The sequence below is a fragment of the Parasteatoda tepidariorum genome, chromosome 8, assembly GCF_982258835.1.
Source record: "Parasteatoda tepidariorum strain Cologne lab strain chromosome 8, Ptep-v5.0, whole genome shotgun sequence".
NCBI classification, from domain to species: domain Eukaryota; kingdom Metazoa; phylum Arthropoda; class Arachnida; order Araneae; family Theridiidae; genus Parasteatoda; species Parasteatoda tepidariorum.
In genome coordinates, this window is record NC_141762.1 from 82,875,598 (window position 1) to 82,894,374 (window position 18,777).

Sequence of the window (18,777 nt, forward strand, 5' to 3'; positions counted from 1 at the left end):
GGGAACTCCTGAATCAGGCATTGGGAGAAACTTGCCTTGTGAAGGACTTTTTTGATGGAACTACCCCATATTTGCGTAACATGGAGAGGCAAAACACGAAAACCTCCCACGGTTTGTCAGACGGCAAGGGGACTCTAACCGTCTACCAGGCATCGCTAGGATTCGAACCGGGTTCGCCTCATTTGAAGGCGAACACTCTATCCCCTGAGTCCCCATGACCCTTTAAAAATATTTAGAGAATTTCAAAATTTTCAAATAAATAAATATTTCTTTGAGAATATTTTATATATATGTGTAATTCAATAAGCGTCAAAAAGGTGTACTTTACCAAAACTATAAACGAAAACAATCTTCAATCAAGTTTTAAAATTTCACAAAATTTAATAGAACATTTTTTTGAATACGCTAAATATTTCATGCAACAAAGCTTCTCATATTTATTTTAAGGAAAGGAGCTATGTCTTAAAAATTTCTAATACACTTGAAAGAATAATATTATCTATATTTTTTTTTCAGTTAGCAATCTGAAAATTTTTCAATGAATTTATATCGTTCAAAAACGTAGTTATTTTTATCCATTCTAGAACATCGAAACTGAACTTATTTTTCGAATGCCATTCCACTAAAAACATAAATTGTATTTTGAAAAAGCTAAAAATTAGATTTGGCTCTGATAAAAGCAATACTATATTTTCTGTTGAAAATGGGAATGGAATAGGGCTATCTATCTATTAAGCAATAAAAATATATGGGCTACCTAAAAATAGTGAAAAGGGAAAACTTTGTTAGAAATGAGATTTTTATTTGAAAAAGAAAAATATTTCTTTTATTATAAACTTAAGGTTAGTATATAATATTTAACAATGTTTCCGAAATATCTGGTTTTGTTGGAAAATTTTTCGTAATATTCTTCATTGGTTACACATACAAAATTCTTGTAAATATATTACCTTAAATTATCACCATGAAGTGTTTATTACATTTATTTTAAAATCAGTTTGAATCATTGCGGGAGGAGTATATTTAAATTGCCTTAGAGTCTTCAGTATGAAGCACAGATAACATTTTACTTTGAAATCAGGTTGATTGCAGTGAGTATATGTTTAGATTGCCTTACATTCTTCAGAATGAAACACTGATTACATTTTATTTCAAAACTAGTTAGTTTGTGGTGAGTACATATTTATATTGCCTTATGTTCTTCAGTATGGAACGTTGATTACATTTCATTTCGAAATGTGTTAGATTTTGAGGAGAATTTATTTATATTGCCTTACATTCTTCAGTATTACCCTCTAATTACATTTTTTAATCTGTTTCTTGTGAGAAGAATACATTTACCTAACCTTATATTCTCCAATATAAGGCTCTAATCACATTTATTTTCAAAATCAGTTTGGATAAATAGATTGTCTTACATTCTTCTGCACGAAATTCTAATAATTTTTTTTCAGAATCTCTTTGATTGTGCGAGGAATATTTTAACATTGCCTTATATTTTTCAGTATGAAGCATTGATTACATTTTATTTTGAAATTACATTGATTATGGGATGAATATATTAACATTGCTTTGAATTTTTCAATATAAAGCTCTAATTATTTTTTTTTAAATCAGTTTGGGTGAATATATTTATATTGCCTTACATTTTTTAATATAAAGTTCTAATTAAATTTTTTCAAAATCAGTTTTTGTGAATACATTTAATTGCCTTACGTTCTTCAATATAAAGCTCTAATTACATTTTTTCAAAATCAAGTTTGAGTGAATTTATTTATATCGTCTTGCATTTTTTGATATAAAGCTCTAATTAAATTTTTTCAAAATCAGTTGGAGTGAATATATTTATATTGCTTTACATTTTCGTCAGTATGAATCATTAATTATACATTTTCTTTTGAAATGAGTTAGATTGTGGTAAGTATGTCAAAGAAATATGTACTTACCTTCTACAAAAAATTACTAACAAAAATGTACATACTTATCTGAAATTCTTCAGCATAAAGCATTTATACTTCAAAACCAATTAAGTTGTGAAGTTTAACTTATTTTTAAAACAAATTATTTGCATTTATATTACCTTCAGCGTTGCATTTTACTTCGAAATTAGTTTGATTAGTATATGTGTATATTTGCATCGTCTAACATTCCTTACTGAAAGACAGCCATTGTGTTTCATATCGAAATCAGTTGAATTGTGAGTTTATGCATTTCTATTGCTTACATTATGAAGCATTTATTACAGTTCATTTCGAAATCAGTTGAATTGGGATTTAATGTTCTTAATTCTTCGGATTGAAGCATTTGTTAAGATTTTCCATTATCAATTAGCTTGTGTTGAGATGTTAAGTTGTGTTGAGTTTTATTTTCTTCAGATAGAATCATTTTACTTCAAAATCTGTAAAAATGGTGTGAATATCTATTTACTTCACCCTAACATTCTTCAATGTAAAATATTTATTAATTTTTTCAAAATCAGTTAGTTTGAGGTGTTTATATGTATATATATATATATATATATATATATATATATATATATATATATATATATATATATATATATATATATATATATATATATATATATATATATATATATATATATATATCATTGGTAATGCTTTCAGTGTGACGCATTCATTTCAAAATTGCTTAGATTGTTGCGTCTAAATAATTACATTATCCTAAGTCCAAATTCTTTCATAAGGTATATTGTCGAATTCGCTAACAAAGAGTACAATGTAGCCTGTGCATTTCGCTAAAGAAAACCGAGTTTAAGAAATTAAATAGAGCGAGCACATTGTAGCCGATGCTCATGAAAACCGAGTTAATAAATAAAAATAGATATGTATTTTTTTTAACTATATAATACATACGAATGAATTGAACATAGAATATACATTAGAAGGAAAAGGTGTTTATTTGCACAGAAAAAAATGCATGAATTTCTTTTATTATTTATTTTTCTTTAGAAGCTGTATACCTTTAGAACGACAGATTCAATTCTCCCAAAGACTATTAAGAAGGTGATCAGTCGATGCAAATTATTTGATGGTGGATTATTGAGAAGAAATATTAATATCATTAGTCTCTTTTATTTTTATTAATTCATCTTTAATGTAGGTTATGATAAAATATTATAGTTACATAGAAGCTTCTGTAAACAATAATAGTTCATTCGTTTCTTTTAAAGCTTGAATAATTGGTAAAACCCAGATAGCAGGCAACCTTGAGGCAAACGTTTTATTTTTATTTTCATTTTATTGACACATAAAGGTTGAGAAATTAACACTTTTTTAACCCCTTAATAGTGACAGATATTTCAGAAAATGGACCAAAAATGGAAATTTCTTTTGATAAATTAATTTTCTTCTTTATATTATTATGAAAATTAGAAAAAGTTTTTTATTTCAAAAATAAAATTTTAAATGCAATAACTACTGTATTTATGATTTTTACATACACATAAAAAAGTAATGGATTACACAAGCATCTTATTCAATTAGAGCAAATTAAACAAAATTTTGAAGCTAAATAAAATATAACTTGTATGATATAATATAAAAACACAACAATATGACTTTCAATACATACATTTTACGAATCTTTCACAGTATGGTATCATCCCCAAACCCCTACAAACATTTCCCTCTCTCGACTGAAGTCGTAATCGGGGAAAAATTATTGCCACTAATGCCATCTATCAGGAAAATAGTGAATTAAGTATCCGAAAGTAGATACGAACTCAGCTCGTGCTTCACAAAATAGAAGGGTTAATTTTTCCCCTGCTCGAAGGCAGTTCGGGCGTCACAAGTACTGCACGCAGTAGTTGCCCGAACTGGATTCGGACGACACTGGCAAGGGGTTAAACTTGGTAGAATTATTTGCATGTAAAGCTTATTTCATCAAAAATAACATAAAGGCTTTCAAAAAACTTTTCAAAACAGTCTCCTTCTTTAATTTTTAGCGTAAACCTTGTTTTTGCCTATTCTTATTCTAGCTTTGTTCAGACTGAATTCAGGGTGAATTCAGAATGTGCTGAAAATTTAGCTGTGCTTTGTTTGTGCTGAAAATTTAATGATTATGCCTACCTTCTCTTTTAAAGTGTTAAATAAAGTATATAAAATCCTTCGCAAATAACCTTGTTTCAATAATGATCATAAATCCTGAAATTTGAGAAGGTGAATTCATCACCTGTTTGAGAACGCTTTCTACTCTTGATTTGCAAATGACAATTCATCTTTGATTTCAGAATGTTTTCCTAGCCTTGTTAATAAAGACAGGCTCAATCTCGATATTAAAGGGTTGTTTATGCAAGCTTAGTGCGAACTCCGTATTGTATAAGCAAGGAAAGTTTAATTTAACATTGTTTCAAGCATGCATGGTTCATTTTCTAATAATTTATAAGTCTTCATGGGTTTTGTGATAAAGGTTGTTGCTGATATCAAAATAAACTTTTCACTGGTTTCTGGGAAATTATGTATTTCATTTCCCCATTTTGAAAATATGGTCTCTTCAATTAGGATTGTGGGAATCGAAACCCCAATCATTTACTTAGATCAAAATCGTATCTGAAAATGACAGGAAGCATTCACCAATCAATAAGGTATAATTATACTACCTTAATGTTCAAAATAAAACTACCATTAAGCTTAAAAGCTAACATTCAAAATTATTAAAGTGGGTTAAATTAGCGAGATGTTTGTTCGATGGATAAAATAAATTTGACACCTTAAAATAAATATTCAATATTAAGCCAATTATCTTACTAATTTTTATGTAATTATTTTAATTAAAAAAAATACAATCATACAAAAAACTTACAGCTTCTGAAAGTTTTCTAAACGTAATTTCTTCAAAATTAATCATAAGTCTGGTTCTTTTTTTCTTTCAAAGTACTTCAACCTAAAAGTAATTTAGCTTTACTAATTTCTTTTCAATAAGCTTAATTATAATACACTGTCTCTTTAAAAAGTAAAAAAAACTTATTTTCTTTTATTTTTAAGTATCTCGTTCAACAAGATATTAAGCATTGAAAGTTGATTTCTTCAAGAGTCCTTCATTATAAATTTAGCGAACAGAATTCTTTTTTATTGTATATTAATGTAATTTTAATTTTTAATCAAAAATATATTTGGTACTTTCATGAAGAGAAAATCAAATATGATAGCATTTTTTTTTTCAATTGAATTCACCCGGGTTTCTTTATCTAAATAAAGCAGTGTGAATATGTTTTTTTGTGAGAAATCACTATATTTAAATAATGCGCTTTAGTTCGTAAATTTTACAAAAGCTGAAAGCATACTTAATCTTTCATTTTATACTTCTATAACCAACTTTTACAAGAAAAGAAATTTTTTCAACTCATTTAGATAGCTTTTACTTGAAATTTGTATGTCCCCTGAACAAAAAAATTATCCATAAATGTAACAATGGAACAAAAATTTCCTTTTGGATGAAATTTTTCAACATATTTGAGATACTTTCCCGTCACTGATTTCAACTATGCACTTGAAGAATTTCTCCTAGCTACAGTTTTTTAGTTATATTTTTAGACTATTTTTTGCCGAATTGTGCAAATTTAAAAATTTTCAAATATCATCGAGATAGCTTTCGCTTGCTTATTATAAAGAGAAATTGTCCCGCAGTGGACTGATCGTTAAGACACGGTTCCCAGCAGATCACCGAAGTCAAGCATCACTGGCTGCGGTCAGTGTGCGGGTGGGTGACCACTTGGATCAGTCTGCGTAGGGACCGAGGGTGCGCGGTATTGGTCCTCGTTAAACTGTTCTACCGTAAAGTGCTCGACTTTGCGTGCAGGTCGTCGGGCTACCGAAGCGGGGGTGCCATCCCCTCTGCGGAGGATCAAAATTGTGATGGCATGTCTTCGGATCATCCTCAGGGATGTTTCCCAGACCGTCGCCAATAGCCCATTGTGCAGCTCTAGTGCGACGTAAATGAACAAATCAATCAAATAAAGAGAAATTTATATGTCTTCTGAAAAAAAAAACATTTTATGCATAATTATGACAATGGAATAAAAAATTTCCTATTGGATGAGATTTTTCAATGTATATGAGATACTTTCCCGTCTCTGATTTCAAATCTGCAATTGAAGAATTTCTCCAAGCTACCGTTTTTCAATGATACTGTTAGACTATTTTTTGATGAATTGTGCACATTTAAAAATGTTAGAGATGACAGGGGGTCTCATAAGTGTTGCGACAAACTTATAGGAGAATTAGAGCGCATCATCAGTATAAAAATTACTTAAGAACTCATGCTATGAAATATCGTCGTACGCCTCTATGGGCGCTTTCTTATTACTACCTGTTTCTTCGTGTACTTTTGAACAGTTCATGGTAGGTAAGCGCCTGCAGCGTACAACAATTTCAATACAATTGCAATCCCGATAATGTGCTCTCTTTCCTAGAAGTTTGTAGGAGCATTTCCGTACCTTACTGTTATGTAACGCATTTTCAACGCATTTAAGTAACAACATTGACACTTTAAATACACGAGTTATAAAACTTAAACATTTTGCAAAAAAATAGACTAAAAATGTCATTTTTTGAAAAAATCTTTAGTTTTCACAGAAAAAAATAGTTCCCGATACACAATCCTCACACAATCAGGCAAGATTAAGTACTTCTGCAAATGCAACAAATGCTTTACTCCCCAGTGTAATTTATCCCTATTTTATTAATCCATTTCGTTATAAATAAAAACTACATTAACAGCTGAAAGTATTGTTAACATGTGACTTTTTAACATTAGAAAAAAAATTAACTAATTAACTTGCATGTGATAATATTCATATGATTCAACTTATACATTTTCTTCATTTGCCCCGCACGTGAAACTAAATTGATAAATATATTTGACAAAAAGAAAGTAAAAACAAAAATAATAAATTATATTTTCATAAAATATAGTAAAATTGTATCTAAACTTACAAGGTATAGATACAATTATTTTTATATGTTGACACTGTAAATGTCAATATATAAAAATAATTTTATTCACATTCATAAAAATCTGCATAAAATAATTTCTAGTTATCATTCTTGCGGGAAATTTTCTTTATGGAATTTTACTACAAACTAAAGCTAATTTTTAAAGCTCTTCGGCACATAAAAAACCCTTTTGTCAGCGAGACTTTCGCTGAATCATCATTAAAAACAAAAAAAAAGCTCTAAAGAAAAAAAAAAACAGAATTAAAAAGTGTTTTTCGGGTGAATAGTTTGATGTGGATTTATGCTTTCCAGTGTAGCCTTATAAATTACGATTAAAAAAATTTTAAAAGAGGAAATTAAGAATTTTTTTTTATTTATTTATTACGCTTGAAACATAAAAATAAAATGTTATTTCGTCTATTTCTTGAAGCTGAGGTATATAATACATTTATATAAATGTATGCGTTTGATATTTTGATTGCTCTCATTTATTGTTTTGTGAAATGAAAAAAAAATGTATTTTTATATTCAAAGTAAATATTTCGCAACTAAACTTTAGTATTTATTTCTTTATAGCATTTTAAACATAAAAATAACATGTCATTTTACCTTTATCATAAAGCTGGGGCCTGAAATAAATTAATATAAATTATTAATTTTTATTTCTCTCAATTGTAGTTTTTAAAAATGTAAAAAAATATATATTTCTATATTCAAAGTAAATGTTTTTGCTATTAAAATTCGTTATTTATTTTATTTTTGATAAAAAAATTGTAAAAAATTTCATCGTAGTTTTTTTTTTATCTATTTCCTTATTGCATTTTTAACACAAAAATAGCATGTTATTTTGACTGCATCTTGAAACTGGGGCTTATAAAAATAAATTATAAAGGCGTATATATTTAGTATTTTGATTATATATATATATATATATATATATATATATATATATATATATATATATATATATATATATATATATATATATATATATATATATATATATATATATATATATATATATGTATAGATAGATATATAATAATCTAATTAAAAGAAAATATTTCGCTTTACGGTTAATTGAAACTATGTAACTTTCGCTTTACAACCAAACATGATTCTTGCAATTTTTACAACAATATTGTTAAGAGAACTACAAATGTTTACACTTTGTTAAACGGATGTCCCATAAGAAAATCTTAATGAATTAGTAAATTCATGTATATACGAAAACATGAAGGTATATGTAAACATAAGTTAAGCTTCTTTCGATTAGTAGTAAAGTTGATGTGTAAATATTAAATATTGGATATATTTTGTAGATTATAACATAATATATAAGCACATTTATCTTATATTCTTGAACAAGACGTCATTAATAATCTGCATATGAGTATCACAGATAAAGAATATAATCCAATTTTTATCCTTATTTTGGGAAAGCGCTCGCATATGCAGTCTAGAGCATATTGGCGTGTGTTAAACCCTAAATTTCTTATGCGACTTTTAAAATTTAGGGTGGTATTCCTTTACTGGACTAAAATTATATTATATGTCTTAACAAGTAGAACAACAAAAACAACTATACATATTTTTTGGTTTCTCCAGAATTACCAACAAGTGCTGCTATATATAGTTTGCATTGCTATATATATTTATTTAATTACAGTGATTCAGTGGTTTAACGGTAATTATTACTGTAAAAGCAGATTACGCAGATATTTGTTCCGTAACATGTGTCAGTAAAAGGGACTTTTATGGTAAAATGTATTGGCATCCTGAGTGCCATTACATTTTACCGTGATTTGATACGAAATTTTTTGCAGTGTAGCTTTGTAGGGTGCAAAATCAAACCTGCATTTGTTTGGTGTTAACGTGAATACCAGATTGCTACTTATCTCTTGGATATTTTAAAACTATCCCAACAGATGACTTGTTAGTGTAGTCCAACTTAAAATCTTGTTAAAATGAATTACAAGCTCAAGTTATAAATACGTAGAATGGTAAAGTTTAAAATTTAGATTGTTGTTGTTTTAATTTTTAAAATTTGTAAAATTAGCATTCAAAAATATATTTTATGGAAGCTTACACGAAAAATATTACTTTGCTAAGACATAACTGGAAACTATTACATCATATATAAACGGGCACTTGCATTTTATAATTCATATTTATTATGAAAAAAATTTCGATGACCTAGTTTTTTTGATAAGTTTGTTTATTAGATGACTTTAAGTCAGATGATTTTATTCAATCTGGTGTAGAGGCTGAAATCGTTATTTGAAAATGGAAAATAAGGACTAAAACTGAGCTAAAGAATTGTGCTTTAGAACTGAGTTAAAACTGAGCTTTTCCGCAGCAAATATAAAACATTACAAGCTAAACTGAGGATCAACCAAATCAAAATTATATAATTTGTTAGTTATTAAATTTGAAGAAAATTCAATCACAAATAATTCTGAAGAAGAATTTTTCAAAATTCTTTTCCAATACATAATTTTTCAATGAAGGAAAAAGTTTAATATCAATTCCTAGCAAAAACTTTTACATTTAACTCATTTGTTTCGGTTTCTCTATACAATAAGAGAAATATACAATGAACAATACTGTACTGCAAAAGAACTGTTGTAGAAGTTTTATAGAAATATGTAGAAGTACACAGAAAAAACGAACTGCTTATGCCTATTTTAAAATACAGCAAAAGGTTTATTTCTGCGATAATTTCACTTCAAACTTCTGTCAAAAAATCTGGTTCTATCACTTAATAATGCCATGTAATATCAATTGCGATGCAATAATCGGAGCATTTAAAAATATTATTAATGAATAATTGTCATTAAGATTTAAAATAAAAAAGAAATTTCCTTTTTCATTGAATATTAATCAATTTTTAATTTCAAAGAAGATATTAAGTTTCTTTTTCTATTGAGTTTCTGTTCGAAAAACCTTATTCAAATTATAAAATTGTTTTTTGTTTATAAAAAAAAGCTGAAAAAATATTAATGTTATCTAGATTACTTGTAAATATAGTAATCTAGAACATTTCTTATGAACAAAATGTTTCATAAAAAAATTCATAATCCTTTCCATGTTTCGTTAGTTGTCTAGGAAATAAACATTTTTTAGAAATGATTTCTTGTAATTAATACATTGTAATTGACTTAATAAGGTAAATATATTTGAATTCATACGCAATCCTAATACATTTTACTTCAGAATTAATTTAATGAGATTCAAAACTTAGAAGAATAAAAAATAAAAAATATAGATATTGGAAAAGGTTTATTCTTTAAATTGACAGCACTGAAACACGACACCAATTATAAAATGTTGTTTTTTTTGTTTATCATTTGTCTAATTCACACAATAAATTTTAAAAACAACAGTACGTTTCTGACAAAAACTTGCTCATTATCTCTTTTCTTTTTAGGAGAAAGACCCGCCGCAATTCAACATGATGCCAATATATCTACATCCTCTTCGTCCAGTCCGAGTTTTTCAGTTTTGTTCTTCCTTGTCTTGACAGCAATGGTTACGAGGTGACAACGCCATCTAGTGATGCCTGCTAGTACTACCGAGCTTTCGGCTCCAATCACACTTGAGAACGATCTGGAAGATTTAAGAAACATACATCCTTAAATTAAAAAAATATATATATATATGTGGAATTAAATAGTTTCGACGTTTCGTGTCGAGTATTTTGATTGAAACAAATAATTTCGTCGAACGATTCCCGAATCTATTGAGCTGAAGAAACTATAGCTCTGTATTTGATCTTCTTTTTCATGAAAACTTTTTTTTCCCCTTTGGCATTGGAGACAAGACTAAAACATTCGTGTCGACAAGAGTCAAAGATTGGAGTTTAATCAAATAAAAACTAAATTTATAAATCAAGAATTCTTGCGAATACAATTTTTTTCTAAAAACATAAACCATAAGCAGTGTTGATAAAGTTTAAAGTGTATCATACTACAAAAGGTGAGAATTGTATGTATTCTTTCTACAAATAATTATCATAAACTACTTATATCCAAGTGGAACTTTTTTCACATTCTCTGCTTGGAAAATTGAAGCTTTCTTTTTACTACATATTTATCTTCAGCGTGTACTGGAACCTGTGCTATAATTTTTAGAGCATGAAGTACGTCTCCATACCGTATTACGCTACGAGGACAAAAAAATATAGTTTACAGTGTTGTTTCTTGTGTACAATACATAGAAGAAACAGTATTATTGAACGAAAAATATTTCATTAAAATCATGGATAAAACTGCATGAAGGAATTCCCACGTCGTTTGACGGAAATAACTGAAACGTTTAGTTTATTCACTTTATACAGGCGAATTTTTTATTCTTAATAAAAATGCAGCATCCCGCTTTGTATTAATGAGACAAGGGATCAAATATGAATTTTTGGAGTAATTTAGTTATATTCGTTCAAAAGTATATTTTGTGAGTCAGATTTTTAAAACACCTTTGGGAAAACAATCTATGTTTATTCATGAAGTCTCGTGCATTTAAAAACACACTGCTTTTATTTGGATAAGTTTATTTATTTTTTTTAAAGTAAAATGTATATTTTTATTATTAACTGGGAATAGGGATCAAAGCATAAATATTTATATAGAACTCAAAAACAACATAGCATTTTTTGAAAACTAAAGTTAGTGCAGTTTACACAACAAAAAAAAAAGAATGTTCAAGGGTAAAAAACAGTTAAATTCTCAGAAAAAATATAAATATAATCTGGAATTGCTTCCAAATGTAGAATTCTGTGGGGTTAGGTTTAGGAATAATGCTGAGTTTTGTTTTGTTCTAAATATTGTTCTTTGTGACTAAATATAATTGTATAGACTAATTGGTTAAGATCTTCATTCGTTCCAAAAATATACAAATTGAAAAAGAAATAAGTGCCCATTTCAATACTTGCCAGATGTGAATGAGAAGAAGCAAAAGTGATTAGAAACATAAAATTTAAAGTTGCCAACGAAAAATATCAAATAAAGAGAAAAATCCTAACTAGAAAAACCACTGTAGCCGAGAGAGAGAAAAAGATGAAAAACAAAAAGAGAAAAGAAAAAAACTAGGGAAAATGGGTGCCTGTTTTTGAGAGATTGAAACACGTCGACTGTTATTTCTAATTTGTATAATTTTGAAGCGAGTGAAGTTTTTTATCAAGTAATATCTCATTGCTTCAATCTCTTGAGATTATTTATTTAATCATGGTACAAAGTGTGCTTAGTAAAATTTTTGGATTACTTGATTTAAGTGAATTCTAACTAACATGATTTCCAACTTCAAATAACATGTCGACTGTTTTTCTTTTTATTTTTATTTTTAAATAACTTCAAGAGGATTAATACTTTCAAAGATACACTAAAAGTTGTCTAAAAATATATCAAATTATTTATGCAACTGATTTCATCGTTTAAATTAATAGCATTTTTACTTTGTTTCGCTATTGAATAACATCAATAAAAAAATGTTTTCTGTTCTGAAAAATGCACAAGTCTTTGTTAAACTGAGTTAAGCAGCATTTCAGTAACTGATCTTTAAAATGTTCGTTTTTATAACTTATGTTTCGCTAATTCTCATTTTTCATTATTAGTTCATCGCGGGCATAACAAATTTTCTTGATTCAATTCCCACCGTACATAAAACGTTGTAATTTCCAAAAAGATTAAAGAAACATTTTAAATAACTGTCGCAACCTGATATACGTAAGATTTCACTTGCAAATTAAAGTAATTTTTAAGCTGATCTATTAGGGAAGCTAAATACTCCTAACTATTATTAAAATAAAAAAATAATAATTTTCAATGACAAAGGTTTACTATCGTCAAGAAGTAATATTAGAAATTGCAATAATAAATAATTATTGTAAGTAGTAAAAAATTCTTTGCACTGAGTAATAGCTTTTGTTTATAATGAAAAATACACCAATTTTTAACTTAAATGATAAAGGTGAATATCTAGAATTAAAACTTTTATGGAAATATGAATTAACATATAAAACATTTTATGAAAAACTGAAACTGTTCCTGAAAAAAACTTTATTTCATATTTTTTGTTTTCATGATTCTTGTTTTCAAATTATTAATATCAATAATTATTTCCGAATCACTAAAACAGGTGCTACAGCTCTACTAACAATATTTTTTTTATTAGTATTTTTAATATTTGTTTAAATTTTTTTTCTCAAATTATGTATAAGAAATTTTTTTTGATCACCGTCTGTAAACATTCCTAACAGATAATATTAAAAATATTATTCAATATTGATCAACTACAAAATGTTTTTTCTTATAAATATTGTATAAATCGTTATATAATGATATAAACTGTTGCTATTTGGTAAACTGTTATACATTATGTAAGTTGTTATGGAAGGTTTTATTAATTGCCATGAATTTTTTTCAATCTTAAATAGTTAAATTATACCATTTCAAAAAATAATTAAATAATAAAATTTTTAAGTACTTTTTTAATTAGTGTACATAAAACTAGTTTGTCTTTTTATTTAATTTTATAGTTATTTTATTGATTTATTTTTTTTTATTTATTTATCAGCTATTTTTAGAAAAATTAATTCCAAATTATTAAAGGGAAATATAATTAAAGTTATTTAGTTAAAGTAATCAATTTAAACAAGCTTATCCAAGTTTTATTTTTCATCTCGGAATTATTCCCTTATAATAATAAATAAGTCCAGTAAAAATGTATGAGTATTTTAGGCCTATGCTTCGGAGAAAGAGCTTGTTTGTGCATAAAGCGTAAGTATGAGATAGGTAGAAAAAGATCTATGAGTGTAGGTTGCAGATTTGGATAATGGTGCTATTACTATTAGTGCTGAAATTGAAAACATTGCAAGACTGAGTAATTGAGTTTACGCTGTAGAAAGCGATGTAAACAATGTAGAAGTTTTTGTAAATGTGCATTGTAACAAATACAGAAAATAATCAAAATAAGGAAGCAATTTTTTCCTTATTTTGATTTATATTAACTATTGTATAATAAGTTTAAAGCAAAAGTCTCAAAATATTTACCTTATTATGTTCTTTGATTTCAAATAAACATTTAATAGGATGTATGTATACCGTTTGGCTAGGTGCTTGATTTTGTTTGAGTGATATGTGTTAGTAATCTTAAAAGCATTTTTATTTATTAAAAAAATAAAATTAGTGCAATGTAAATGTGTGCAAAGTGATTTTTTTTTGAAAAATAAACTGAAAACGAATTCAGCTTCAGATAAGTTTAACTTAATGGAATTACGTCTATCCAATAAGAATAACTGTAAACTTGCAATATTAAAATTAATGACTAAAAAATTCTTAGCATACATTCTATATTTATATGGGTATATATATTTTTTTTAATTTTAAACATTTAAATATAGAAAAAATAACCATGGTATACTTACTTACGTTTGATATGAATGTTAAACAGATGTCGGCAAAATAATTAAGTAAAAATAGAAGTTTGATTTTTTTTCTTAATTTAGATATATTTATTTAGCTCAAAAACTGATTGAAGCTCATACTAAAGTATAAAGTCTAGTGGGATTATGTTGCTTAGTTATAAATATACAGTACTGCCCAAAATTACAACAATTTTGATTTCTCTAATAATATTACGAAATGGCATTAACAAGAATTTAATTTTTTTTAAACATGTTCCATTAACACATTTCTATGTTGCATGTCTATTTTAATATTTTTCAATTCACCTTGACCAGGTAAAGACTGTTGATTTGGTAAATAGTTTAATTCGGAGTGACATGGATTTAGTATTTTTACATATACATTTCGAATTTATGTAAGGCGTTCCATAAAGACCACCCTTAATGTGCATGTTTTGTATCCTTATCAAAAATTACAACTGAACATTATACATATGGAGGAAAGCAAAGTATAATTTGAGCAATGAAGAAATAAAAACTCTATCGAAATATGAAAAATTACACTAGAGGACACGAATTTATTAAAAATCAAAACAGGCTTAATTGGAGTTTGAAGCATGAAGGTGTTTCGAAAAAGCGTCTTTATTTCCTCCTCGTTTCCTCCCTCAAACAAATTCATATTGAGAATAGTCTTTATGGAGCACCCTATATTTACACGTAAATAAGTGCAAGGTAAATAGCTCATCATTATTTTTTTTTTCAAATCAGAAATAGGCTTAGCAAATCTTATTCACCATAAAACAAACGAAACTGGTAATTTAATCTTAATTTTACATTTTACGAACATTGTTATATAAGTAAGACAAGCGCAAACTAACGTTCAGTCTCATTATGCAATTGTGATTTTTTTAATTGTACAATATTAGTAAAGTACTATTAAGTTTGTAATGGCATGCACTAAACATATGCATGCCATTACCAACTTTAAAATATAGTAGAAAAATAATTTACTATATAATAATTTGGCCTGTACTATGCCTGTAAATATAATACTCCATTTTACTTTTTTTCTTTCATTTTTTTTGTAATATACTTTGTAAATAACACATTAGGAAGCGAAGAAATAAAAAAGTTTAATAATCGGATCTTAATGTGTTAATAGTTTAAAAGTATTATTTCCTAGAAATTAATATTTCAATCTTAAAAACTTTATAAAAAAGGAAATTATTTTATAATAATTTGGTCAGTACTGTGGATGTGAATATAATACTCATTTTGTTTAAGTTTTCACGATACATTTTACAAATAATAAATGACGAAATAAAAGTATTTATTTGCAGATAATATATTATCAAGTTTTTAGGACAAGCTACTCATATTGTTTTTTATTCATGTATAAATTGTTTATTGATCTTACAGAATATATATCAATAATGGCAATCTAAACATGTAACTTTCTTCATGCTCATTATATATCATGTAATATATTATTCATAAGTTGAATATATTGAAAGATAATATGTAAGCATTCTTCCAGTTTTAACTGTTCCTATATTAAGCCCCCATATGCATTTCAATTTTCACAACAAGTTTAACCCCAGTGTTCTGTAAAGCTCCAAACAAAATAACTGTAATTTCATTTGTTGACCCATCATTATGCTGCTACTGTACATAAATGCTTGACTTCAAATCTCTGTACATGAAGGTAGATTGTAATCTCTAAAATTATATTATAACTAAGCTATCACTGTGTTTAAGAAATGTAAAGGGAAATAAAAAAATATTATAAAATATATTTGTCGAATATTTCATTTGAATTAATCATTTTAATTTGCTTCAAGTGAATTTCAAAAAATCGGAAAATAATGCACACTGTAAAAATTCAAATAACGCGGTAAACTATCAAATAACGGTCAAATAACGATGTAATGAAATAACAGTGTAAACTGTCACTTTTGGTATCTCGTTCGTAAAATCTATTTTTACCGTCAAATATTATGCTACAATTTTTTTTGCAGTAATACTTATTTAATTAGTGACTTTACGGTAATTACGGCAATTCGGTGACTTTATGGCAATTACTGTAAAAATTACGGCAACAAGTTTAACCCCAGTGTTCTGTAAAGCTCCAAACAAAATAACTGTAATTTCATTTGTTGACCCATCATTATGCTGCTACTGTACATAAATGCTTGACTTCAAATCTCTGTACATGAAGGTAGATTGTAATCTCTAAAATTATATTATAATTAAGCTATCATTGTGCTTAAGAAATATAAAGGGAAATAAAAAAAAATATTATAAAATATATTTGTCGAATATTTTATTTGAATTAATCTTTTAATTTGCTTCAAGTGAACTTCAAAAAATTGGAAATTAATGCACACTGTAAAATTTCAAATAACAGTGTAAACTATCAAATAACAGTGTAAACCAGGGATGGCGAACCAATGGCACGCGACGCAATATTTTGGGCACGCCACCGATCACAAAGTTCACTACGAAGCATATTAACAATTCAATTAAAATTCACAAAAAAAGAATAATTAATGCCAAAAAAGCAATTAATAACCATAAATTACTAGCGAACAATAAATAACAAGCATAAAAAATTAACAGTTCTGCTTAAACTAACATCTTATAACCCTAATATAAGTTATTTGTTATCTATTCTGCAACAGCAGAAGTCACACTGATGTTACTTTAAGTCGCATTACGCGTATAACTCAGACATTGCAAAAGTTGAGAATTACATTTTTTCGTAGTAAATAAAGAGTTTTGTGTTGATAGTACTTAGTATTATTATTCACCCAATAATCACGAAGTCAAAACTATTTGTCGGCACGTCTATGACCTCATTAAAATATATTTTTAAAAAAATGGCACGTTGGTGCATGAAGGTTCGCCACCCCTGGTGTAAACTATCACTTTTGGTATCTCGTTCGTAAAATCTATTTTTACCGTCAAATATTATTTTATGTTCGTATTATGGCGGAAGGTGCTTTCTCCATCAGTGGCCGCCAATATTCGTATAGTGGAAAATGACTTTATACAGTCTCCAGGAAAGAATATACAAATTGTTTAGTGAAATTTAGATTTTATTGAGCATAATTTTTGCATGATAGAGAATGGCCATTTCTTAACAAAAAGGATCAAATCAGAATACTCTCTATTGAGAGATCATACAGCCAGAATATCATTTTCTGACGGGTTAGAAAATGAGACTGGGGAGGTGCGAAAGGGCACTCCCAGTCTTCACAAATTTGAAATTAATAGTGAATATAATTATTCCTAACGGACATAGAAAGTATGGGTAGGAGATCCAAAATTGGTGAATTATCAAAATATACCATAGCGAAAACAAAACCAACCAGCATATCAATATTGGTTTTAAAAGGACACCTTGGCGATCACGAATCGCCAACAAATTTATGAGAATTATTACAATCATGCAACCGAAACATTTAGCTGTTAGAAATCTGAAATAAAAAGTTATTAATATATTTTTGTTTTCAGTTAGAGGAGACAGTGGATTAATAAGTCTGCCTAAAATGAAATAAAAAGTATCCGTTACATTGATCTATAAGAGAAGAATAAATATTTTATGTTTGTATTAAAAGGTTAAGTCTTTGATTTATTTTAAATATAATTCTATTAATAAAAATCAGCTTAAGTAATGAAAGATATTTTAAAAGGATAGAAAATAAATATGTAATGCCAATTGCGGCAACACATATATGCTACAATTTTTTTGCAGTTATACTTATTTAATTATATACTTTACAGTAATTACGGTAATTCGGTGACTTTATGGCAATTACTGTAAAAATTACGGTATATCAGATTATTTGTTCTGTAACATGTTCCTTTAAAAATTGATTTTACTGTAAAAAGTAACGACACTCCAAGTGGCGGTACTTTCTACGGTAATTTGATTTCGAATTTCTTACAGTGTTATATTAGGAAACTAAATGGTCTCTAGTAAAAATGGTGTCTTTCTTGCAAAGAATAAGTTGTTTTAACTAAGAAAAATTCTTTTATTACTTAAAAATTTGCATTCTTGGACATAAAATTAAATAATTTTGGGAAATAATGAAAGTTAGTAAAAAGAATAGAAAAAAAATTAAAAATTTCATTTACGTAAGAAAATAATTTTAGTTATATTTCAAACCGTGGCAAAACTTGAAAAAATTGCAGCAAATCCCATTACATCACATCATTTCTAAGTTGTGGCTTTTACAAAAGAAAGCTATTATGTAAAAAATCAAGCATGTGAAATTAATTTCGAATTGATTCGTTTCCAAAACTAGTTTTTAATTTATAGTTAGGAAAAATTAATTTCTTACTTCCCTATTGGAGTTTTAAAGTCTTAGCCACGTTTAAATAATAAAAATTTAACTGAAAAATTTAGAAACTAAAGCT

General features: G+C 27.2%; 1 protein-coding gene across 2 annotated transcripts in view; it reads left to right on the forward strand.

Annotated features, from left to right (window-relative positions):
- The window catches only part of LOC107436612 (opioid-binding protein/cell adhesion molecule homolog), a 484,171-nt gene extending 468,021 nt beyond the window's left edge, over window positions 1-16,150 (forward strand). For both annotated transcript variants that reach the window (XM_043048555.3, XM_043048563.3), the window contains exon 5: window positions 10,387-16,150. In XM_043048555.3, the coding sequence (XP_042904489.2) occupies window positions 10,387-10,499 (113 nt within the window). In that variant the 3' untranslated portion in view covers window positions 10,500-16,150. The remainder of the gene's footprint in view (window positions 1-10,386) is intronic.
- The last annotated feature ends 2,627 nt before the right edge of the window (window positions 16,151-18,777 follow it).